Source organism: Triticum dicoccoides, chromosome 5A (assembly GCF_002162155.2).
Source record: "Triticum dicoccoides isolate Atlit2015 ecotype Zavitan chromosome 5A, WEW_v2.0, whole genome shotgun sequence".
NCBI classification, from domain to species: domain Eukaryota; kingdom Viridiplantae; phylum Streptophyta; class Magnoliopsida; order Poales; family Poaceae; genus Triticum; species Triticum dicoccoides.
Window position 1 is genome coordinate 662,807,899 of NC_041388.1, and position 9,266 is coordinate 662,817,164.

A 9,266-nucleotide genomic window follows, 5' to 3' on the forward strand; every position below is an offset into this window, starting at 1 on the left:
CCCAAACCCACTGGCTCCGCCGTCCACGAGCGCACCCATGGCGACGCGACGCGCGCCTCCGCAGCTGATCGACGACGTCACGGACGAGGTCCTCCTCCGCCTCCTGCCGGACGAGCCGGAGCACCTCTTCCGCGCGGCGCTCGTCTGCAAGCGGTGGCTCCGCATCATCTGCGACCCGGGCTTCCTCCGCCGCTACCGCGCCTCCCACGGCGCCCCTCCCCTCCTCGGCCTCCTCCACAGGCTCCAGGCGATCGAAGGTCCCCCGCCCGCCCGCTTCGCCTCCACCACCTCCATGCCGGACTTCCCCCACCCGGGCGGGCTCCGACGGGCCCTCGACTGCCGCCACGGCCGCGTCCTCGTCCACACGGCGGAGGACGACGGCGTCGACTTCCTCGTCTGGATCCCCATCACGGGCCACCGCCGCGCCGTGCACGGGCCGGACATCGACTGGTTCTGCCTCATCGAGTCCGCGGTGCTGCTCTGCGCCGCCCACGGCTGCGACCACCTCGACTGCCACGGCGGGGGCCCCTTCCGCGTCGTCTTCGCCGCCACCCCTGAGTGCAAGGACACCGTGTTCGCGAGCATGTACTCGTCGGAGGCGGATGAGTGGAGCGTGCCAGTATGCCTCGACAGCGGCTGTGAATCCTTTGTCCGGTACATGGAGCGAGAGAGACTCGCAGACCACTACTACCACACACCCTATCTCCAGCCTAGGCGAGGCGCCGTCGTCGGAGATGGAGTCTACTTCACGCTTAGCCGGGGCAACGCCATCGTCAAGTATGATCTGGGCAAGAATCGCCTGTCCATTGTCGACCCACCGTGCCGGGACGTGTACGAGGTTGCCCTCATGGCCATGGAGGACACTTCACTTGGCTTTGCCTGCCTCCAGGGCTCCAGCCTTTATGTGTGGTCAAGGAAGGTGGATGCTGAAGAACCTGCAGAGTGGGTACAGTGCAGGGTCATCGAGCTAGAGAAAATTATACCTGTTGCCGATCACGAGAAGGCGTCAATTGTTGTTGGGTCTGCAGAGGGTGTGGGTGTCATCTTCGTTAGCACGGATTTTGGCTTGTTTATGATCAACCTCAATTCCGGGCAGCCTAAGAAGGTTGACGAGCCTGGGGTCTACTTCAGCGTCCTACCCTACATGAGCTTCTACACTCCAGGTATCATACTGGCCCTTGCTTGTCTCTTGTCATGCGTTTTCTTTACAGCTTCTGTATGTTTGTGTAGTTAGTTGGTTCTGATTGTTCAACAATCATCCATAAAATTTTGTGTATGCTAGTGAAAACTGAATATGTGGCATTGGGGAACAGAATGTAATTTTGTTTTCATATTGTACTTGTTAAGGGCCATGACATGCATCAGTTGTATTGCTAAATGTGCACACAAACTTGATGATCTTGTATTATCCTGTAACCGTGGTTCATATTTTATTTTTGTTAAAAAAGTTAGTTTACTCGCATAGCTGTAACCAGGCTCAGTCTTGTAACCTTCGGAGTTAGTACTAGCACATACCTAACCAAAGTGGAATGCTGAGTTGAACTGGTTGATATTAGTTTTGTTCGTGGTATCTTTTCAGACCATGGCACGTTGTTATCACTCTGACTAGCTGATCGAGTCGTTTATTTTCTGTTGAGCTGTTTGCATACAGATTGTGCGAGTCCATTATAATCATTTTTGTGTGTTTTTTTGGTCGAATTTATCGTGATGATATTGTTGTAAGTTTTTAGTATGTCAAGCATATCTCAGTTACTGTCTGGATAATGCTGGACTCAGCTACTTTGAACTAAAACTGAGTGTAGTCTATGTTGTTCCTCTTTCATGAAATATGAACTTCAGTGTTGATCTCGTCTTCAGAAGGATTAAATAGCATTGTCAGTCTTTTTGGACATACAATTGGAGATACAGGGATCCAAGATGTAATTTAGTCCCACCATAAAACGTTTACCATCTGTAAATCAACTGAATAACATATTTTAGTTTTGCTAGAGCTGTTGATTGGTCAAGTAGATGATGAAACATGAACTTGCTGCTAAGCTAAAATGGAGATTGCCAATTAATTGAATGAACTTGTTGATAATATTGTCCTGTTGCCTTGCTTTAGATTTCCAGAAAAACTGTAGGTTATTTTCTGGCATAGCTGAAGTTCCTATCTGAAACTGTATGATACTGGCCCTTGCTTTGCTGGTCCGTTGTCAACTTGTCATGCATTTTTTTTTGACGGTGACTTGTCATGCATTTCCTTTACAGCTTCTGTATGTTTGTTTTCTTAGTTAATTTTGGTTCTTCAACAATTATCCTCAGTACAATTTTGTGTATGCTAGTGAAAACTGAATATGTGGCATGGGAAAACAGAATGTAATTTTGTTCTCATATTTTAGTTGTTAAGAGCCATGGTATGCATCGTTCGTATTGGTAAATGTGCACGCAAACTTGGTGATCTTGTATTATCCTGTAACCTTGCTTCATATTTTCTTTTTGTAAAAAAAAACTAGTTTACTAGCATAGCTGTACACATACCATGCTCAGTCTTGTAACCTTCTGAATTACGAGTAGTACTAGCACATACCTTACCAAAGCAGAATGCTGAATTAAACTGTTGGTTAATAGTTCTGTGCATGGTATATTTTCAGATCATGGCACATTGTTAGCGCTATGACTAACTGATCTCCGAGTAGTTTATTTCCTGTTGAGCTATTTACAATTACATACAGATTGTGCAAGTCATTATAGCTAGCTAAAATAGCCAGTTGGTGGGCAAGTGCGGGTGGCTGTTGTCAAAGTGAAGTGAATATGTCTTGTTTCAGTCAGTGGTTTCGGCTCTCCGATTTGTGTGTGTGTGTGTGTGTGTGTGTGTGTGTGTGTGTGTGTGTGTGTGTGTGTGTGTGTGTGTGTGTGTGTTTTCTTTTTGTCGAATTTATCCTGATGATATTGTTCTAAGTTTTAATATGTCAGGTGTACCTCAGTTACTGTCTGGATAATGCTTGACTCTACTTATAGAACTAAAGCTAAGTTTAGTCTATGCTGTTTCTCTTTCCTGAAATATGAAGTTCAGTGCTGATCTCATCTTCAGAAAGACTAAATAGCATCGTCAGACATTTTGGACATACAGTATTACAGTTGGAGATACAGGGAGTCAGGGATCTAAGATGCAATTTAGTCTCACCATAAAACGTTTACCATCTGTAAATCAACTGAAGAACATAGTTTAACAAGTGTGTAACTCAGGTGTTTTACTGCAAACACGGAAAAGTGATGTCAATGACTCAAGGTTATGTTGTTTCATTGGAGAATCTGGACTCGTGTGCCATTTATATGGACCATTTTATGGGAAGCAGGCCAATTGCATATTACCCTCAAAATTTCACTAGGGCCGTTGATAGGTTAAGTAGATAATGAAGCATGAACTCAGTTGCTAGGCAAAAATGGAGATTGCTAAATAATTGAATAACCTTGTTGATATAATATCATCCTGTTGCCTAGCTTTAGATTTTCTTGCAAAAACTGTATGTTATTTTCTGGCATAAGTTCACATCTGAAATCCATTTATGAAATCTTCTACACTAAGAACAAGTACGTGGTGCAGCTGAGTTATAAATTCTTAAGTTGTGCTTGGTATCTTTACAGATCGTGGCAAAATGTTGTCGCTGGCGAGGGCTAACTGATCTCCGATGTGCCGCACAGCAGTGGTGCGTTGCATAATGGACAAACCCATCATTTGGAGTCTGCTGCTGTTGCCCTTTTTTTGGAGCTACAACTATCAAGCTGGTCTGTTTTTGCTGAGCAGTTTAAGCATGACGTTTGCAAGCCCATTGTGGTTGTTCTTGTACAAGGGTCCAGATTCTGAACTGCTGGTTTTCCGTTTTCTCTTTAAAAGAAGAGGCTGGGGATTTAGATGACGAGGTGATCTCTGCTGTTTTATCAGTGAGATGACGAGGTGATCTTTGCTTGCAGTAAAATTCATCCTGAGATCGCAGAGTTTCGAATAATATCTAATCGGGCGCACATTCTTCAGTTATGAGCAATTGTACATAGCAGTCAGATAAATACTGTATCTGCTAGTCCATTTATACTCTTTTCTTGGGCTGCAAGTCAGATAAATACTTTCTCAGTGTTTAGATCAAATGGTTCTTAGTGTCCACCTAGAAATAGTTACTGTATTCGTTAGTTGCTTGAGAAAGTATTTCCAAAGTAAATTCTCACTTTACCATGTGCTTCAGATGCTGCCGGAGGACATTTCGAGCAGAATTTCTCCAAATCTTTGTTTTATTGGTTCGATATTTACACAAGCGTTTGTAAAATACGAGTTCATAAGTTGGTTTCGCTTTACAAGTGTAATGATCTCTTCTTCTAAGAAAACTGCAAATCTTCCTTGGTATAAACAGTTAAACACTGGTCAGGGACGGCAACTTCGGAGGCATCGTCATCGGCTAACCCACTCGGAGCTCCTGTCTCCGGCGCCGCCGGCGGCGGCCGGCCCGTCCTGCCGCGGCTCCTGCCTCCGGTGGAAGTCCCTTCGCACGGTCCACAGCGCCTCGTTGCACCGCCGCATGGACGGCCGGTCCTGCCTCGCCGGCATGACGCACTGCTCGGCCAGCCGGAGCATCCCCTCCACGGCCGCCACCGACGCCGGGCTCCGCCGCACCCTCGGGTCCATGGCCACCACCGCGTCGCCTCCCCGGAACTTCTGCAGCGCCCACTTGGTGGTGGCGCGGGGCTCGAGGCCGCGGCGGCGCTCGATGGGCGGCCGGCCGGTGACGAGCTCGACGAGGAGGACGCCGAAGGAGTAGACGTCGCTCTTGTCCGTGAGCTGGAGCGTGCCCAGGTACTCCGGGTCCAGGTACCCGGCCGTGCCCACCACCTGCGTCGTCACGTGCGTCGCCTCGCCGTCGCCGGCCACCCGAGCCAGCCCGAACCCGGCCACCTTCGCCGCCAGCGCGCCCGTCAGCAGCACGTTCGACGACCGGATGTCCCGGTGGATCACCGCCCGTTCTGCCATCCGCCATGACCCATGAGTTACCAAGTTCAGACAATCACCATGCACACTCTGCTATAACTACGATCAGAGGGGCCATTTTCATTACGAAAATGGAGTCACAGCGCATATCATATTTCCCTTCCTTTGTTTTTTACCAAGTATACAAATGAAGTGTAAACAATGCCATTTCGAGGGATCTGATTGGATTACCTGCGTATTCGTGCAGGTAGGTGATGGCGTGAGCCACGTCGATCGCGATGTTGAGCCGCTGCGCAAGTTCTAACCCGGTTCCACGCGATTCTGAATTTTTCAGAAATATTGGTCAGTACATCCTTCTAGTGCTGTGCTATTTCTAATAAAATCTGCATAAACTACAATATGTTTATCACGAGTTCAGTAATATTTCTAATAAAATTGCATAAACTATTTATTTTCTGGCAAAGCAAATGTAGCCAACTGAATTAGAAATGTGAATGCAAATTTCAGCACTTTCAATGATCAGTTGATAAGTTGAACACTGCTAGTAACTATTATGAATGTGACTGCAAAGTTCAACACTGCCAGTGATAAGTTGAAATGCATACCGTCCAAGTGTTCTCTTAAGGAGCCATTGTCGACGTACTCTGTAACAATTAGAGTTTCATCTCTCTGCCCGAAGAACCCGATGAACCTCACCAAATTCTGGTGCTCGATCTTCTGAAGCGTTTCGAGCTCCCTGCTAAGTTCAGCAGATAGATACTGACCGTTTAACTGCAGCAACAAAATAGCATTTCTTTTATAAGAACAAAATACTAGTAGTTCAATAATCCAAGCTACATATATACTCCATGGACAATTCCCAAATTTTCGCTCATAATGTTTATTTTCCTGACCTTCCTGGCACGTTTGACGGCAACCTGTGACCCGTCCCTGAGCTTCCCTTTGTAGACGCTGCAAGAAGCTCCCTCCCTGACCATGTTCTTCTCGCTGAAGTTCGATGTTGCTCTGAATATGTCTGCAACGGTGAGCCCTGCACCCTCCTTGCCTGCCCCTGCTGCAACCAAATTTGTCAACATCCACAGATTATAGTCCATGGATACTCTGATCTTCTCAAGCATTTCCATGGTGGTCATGATTAACAAAAAAAATTTACTGGCAAAACAGAGGGCGAGAAGTCCTAATGGTACCTGAATCTGCGGAGACATGGAAGCCCGCGCTCCTGCTCCCGTGAGAGTACCCTCCACTCCTGCTCCCCTTTGATACCTGAGAGACCTCCCGTTCTTGCTCAGCCTCGGCCTTCCTGACCCGGGGGACGAAGCAGGTGCCGAACACGCCGGCGACGCCCCGCGCTGCCGTCTTGAACGAGCTGCTGCTGCTGCGGGTGGAGCTCCGGCTCAGCTGGGAAGAGAACGGCGCGCTGTACGAGGAGGCCTGCCGCCGGTGCCGGTAGGTGTCCGGGGAGCCGGAAGGGTATGGATACCCATCGGAGGCCGCCCTGCTGTAGCCGCTGAAGCCCGAGACCTGCTGGCTGCTCATGCTGCTGCTGCTGGTGCTGGGCTGCCTCCTCGCCGCCGACGACTCCATGGCGGAGACCCTTGATGATCTGCTTACCGCTGATGGCGATGGTGTTTCATGGATCGTCACATGAGGATAAGATGGGATTGATGGATGATCGGATGTTATGGTGCAATGATTTGATGTTTATCTGACTGCGTCGGAGGTTGCAGGGTCAACCCGCGTGCTGGCTGCCTTGTGCTTAATCCAAGCAACAACTGGTGGTTTGTTTGACCTGAGAGCTGTGGCAATATTTTGCTTTGAGGAATGTTATCATGGTTGAAATTTTGCTTTTCGTTGCTATTCTTTTCTGGTTGTTGTTCATGGAATTTTTGCACACACACCTGTCATTGCTTGGTTGGTGCAAGGACTAAGGACCTAGTCTTGGGACTTGGTCATAGAGGTACGTGCTAATCATCTATGTGCGGTTGGGGAAGGAAATTAGTTGGAATGTAATGGGAATTTATGGCCGGTTTAAGGATATGAACAAATATGATGGTGAACTTTCTCTTCTGAACGCATGTGTTTGTACAAGATTGCATATATGGTGGCTGAAACAGGGGTTAAGGAATGTGACTTTTCATGAGGCAAAAGAGAAACCTCAGTTGGATCTTGATGCAGTTTACATGCAAGTAGAAGCCTTGGAATCAGGCTTCGAAAAAAACAAAATACATGTCAATCTAGTTCGCCAATGCAAAAATGAAATATAAGATTGACAAAGTGTTCACCAAATCATAACCGTACACTTTTCTCGAGAAAAAGGCAGCTATCCAACAAATCATAACCTCCGAACACCGCACATACCAAAACTTATGGTAGAATTAACGTCAATGTAAAATATCACAAGACAAAACATGAGTTGAAATTATTCTCTGCTTCAGTAACTACTATCCCCTGTCGCAGATGCAAAGTGCCCAGTATTTTGCTTATATGGGGCCCGTGATCCTATTATTGGGGTTAAGTTTGCACCTTTTCAAATGAGATCTCAATGAGGATGTACCGTTTTTTGAATCACAGCAAAGCTCAAGATCACAATGGTTGCACTTAGCCTTAGCAGTATCTCCAACTATGATCTCTGTAAAGCTTTTCCACACAGGTGATCTTCGTGCCATTGGTTTTCTTTTCTTCACCTTCTTGTTCTTCAGAAGACCAAGCGAGCTGATCTTATTCATTTCCCACATTGCGTCGTCCTGCATCTCCTTGTTTGTAACCATGCGTAGTGTTCGGCATAGACTTTGCACGGTTCCCGACAAGGAATTCAGCACCGTCTTCTGCTCATTTTCTGCTTCACAGTCTGTCGGCAGGAAGAACTCCAAGACGAAGTCTGCCGTCCCAGTGCGTGTGGTTCTTAATCGGATTGCCATCACACCTTTTAACCTGAAGATCTTAGCATGGTGAGATAATGGGTACTCCTGTTCACCTGAAGATCCCATGTCTGGTAGGAAGCAGGGCTGGTTTGTGGTGAAGGCTTTCCCTGCAACCCCTTGCCCTGGCAGAAGGTGGTGCTCAGAGCAGGCCTCATGGAAAATCTGCACCCGAGGGTCATTCACGTGGCATGCTGCATCAATGGTAGAGATGCAGTATCGGCAGTTCTCATCTGAGTGGCGTCTGCACCGTTTCCCTTGTTGACCACAGGCGGCCCCTGTTTGTGCTAATGGTAGCTCGTGTATGATGCAGGCTGCTCTTAATACTTGTAATATCTCCGGTATAGCTTTTTTGTATGAAGGATTACTGAACTGCATGATGATCAACAAGAGCAGACACACAATGAGAAAATATAAGTACCAATTCTTTCCATTTTAGTAGATTTACTAGTTTTATTCTAAAACATTGGCTAAAGGGGGAGGAATCCTTCTAACTGTCTGTTAGAGCAACTCCAACCGGTCCCCTGTATCTGGTTAGAGGAGTAAAAATATGGGTTCTACTCCTCTAAATCAGAACTAGCAGAACTCGTATAACCCTTAGGTGAGTATAAATTTAACTCCGAGCAGCTGCTGAGGAAAATTTAAAGAACTTGTTTTTCATGTCTCTCCTCCCTGTCACCTTTCTTTCCTCTTTGCTTTTTGTTTGCTGATTTTTCTAGTTGATAGACACCTCAAAATAAAATCTGCATAGTCACTTTTTTCTCCTGTTTTATGTGTGTTTGCTTCTGTTTCTTTCTTCTTTTCTTCTTGAGTCATTTTCCTTTTTTATGTGTACTTTTAGATGTTGGGTGTGTGCATGTGTCTGTACGCACAACTACCATACAATAGATGTGCAAATTATATTATAATGCTATTTTCACTACTCTATGTTTATTCTTGCATGTTATAAAAAGAGCAATCTATGTGTAAATTGTGTTCAAGTTTTTAAATTTTTTTCTTCTGTAAGGGTAATGACAATGCCACTACTTCATTCTTCCTTACAAAACTTTTTTTTGTGTGTAAGTGTACACACAAGTACTATGCAGTATGTGTACAATATATTAGAGTGTGAAAATTGCACTATTATATGCTCATTCTTTGCATATTACGTTACATGCAAATTCTATGCAAATTGTGTGCAACTCCTTTTATGTTTTTTTTACTTTCTTTCTTCTATGAGGGTAATACGAATGTCACTAATTCATTCTTTCTCGAAAAACTTTATTTATTTTTTATTTTTTATAGTATAGGGAGAAGAAGGGTGGAGCAAGAAGAAGCCGGTTGGGCTTTTGGATCACGATTGTACAGAGGAGAGCAATTTGACATTCGTATTATGTGTGTGTGTGTGTGTG

General features: G+C 45.9%; 3 protein-coding genes across 4 annotated transcripts in view; 1 reads left to right on the forward strand and 2 right to left on the reverse strand.

The window, feature by feature from the left end:
• Positions 1-573: 573 nt before the first annotated feature.
• Positions 574-4,059, forward strand: LOC119298345. The gene is made up of 2 exons (XM_037575785.1): positions 574-1,163; positions 3,628-4,059. Exons 1-2 carry the CDS (start codon positions 584-586, stop codon positions 3,663-3,665), a joined length of 618 nt encoding a protein of 205 aa, XP_037431682.1. The 5' UTR covers positions 574-583; the 3' UTR covers positions 3,666-4,059.
• A 187-nt stretch (positions 4,060-4,246) lies between these two features.
• LOC119303894 (calmodulin-binding receptor-like cytoplasmic kinase 2) lies at positions 4,247-6,771 on the reverse strand. Of its 2 annotated transcripts, none has more exons than XM_037581043.1 (5): positions 6,145-6,771; positions 5,851-6,008; positions 5,563-5,728; positions 5,189-5,278; positions 4,247-4,992 (listed from the first exon to the last, which is right to left on the reverse strand). In XM_037581043.1, exons 1-5 carry the CDS (start codon positions 6,539-6,541, stop codon positions 4,424-4,426), a joined length of 1,380 nt encoding a protein of 459 aa, XP_037436940.1. In that variant the 5' UTR covers positions 6,542-6,771; the 3' UTR covers positions 4,247-4,423. The 2 variants fall into 2 exon arrangements, with proteins under 2 accessions (XP_037436940.1, XP_037436939.1); XM_037581042.1 differs by having other exon boundaries at positions 5,851-6,011.
• Positions 6,772-7,192: 421 nt separating this feature from the next.
• LOC119303893 overlaps positions 7,193-9,266 on the reverse strand; it is a 4,734-nt gene continuing 2,660 nt past the window's right edge. The window contains exon 4 of the mRNA XM_037581041.1: positions 7,193-8,247. Coding sequence (XP_037436938.1) covers positions 7,438-8,247 — 810 coding nt within the window. The 3' untranslated portion in view covers positions 7,193-7,437. The remainder of the gene's footprint in view (positions 8,248-9,266) is intronic.

Coding starts and splice junctions, on each gene's coding strand:
- LOC119303894 (XM_037581042.1), bottom strand. CDS start 6,541: ATGGAGTCGTCGGCGGCGAGGAGGCAGCCCAGCACCAGCAGCAGCAGC. Junction 5,729..5,850: donor CCGTCAAACGTGCCAGGAAG/GTCAGGAAAATA, acceptor TTGTTGCTGCAG/TTAAACGGTCAGTATCTATC. Junction 4,993..5,188: donor CTACCTGCACGAATACGCAG/GTAATCCAATCA, acceptor GGCGGATGGCAG/AACGGGCGGTGATCCACCGG.
- LOC119298345 (XM_037575785.1), top strand. CDS start 584: ATGTACTCGTCGGAGGCGGATGAGTGGAGCGTGCCAGTATGCCTCGAC. Junction 1,164..3,627: donor CATGAGCTTCTACACTCCAG/GTATCATACTGG, acceptor GTATCTTTACAG/ATCGTGGCAAAATGTTGTCG.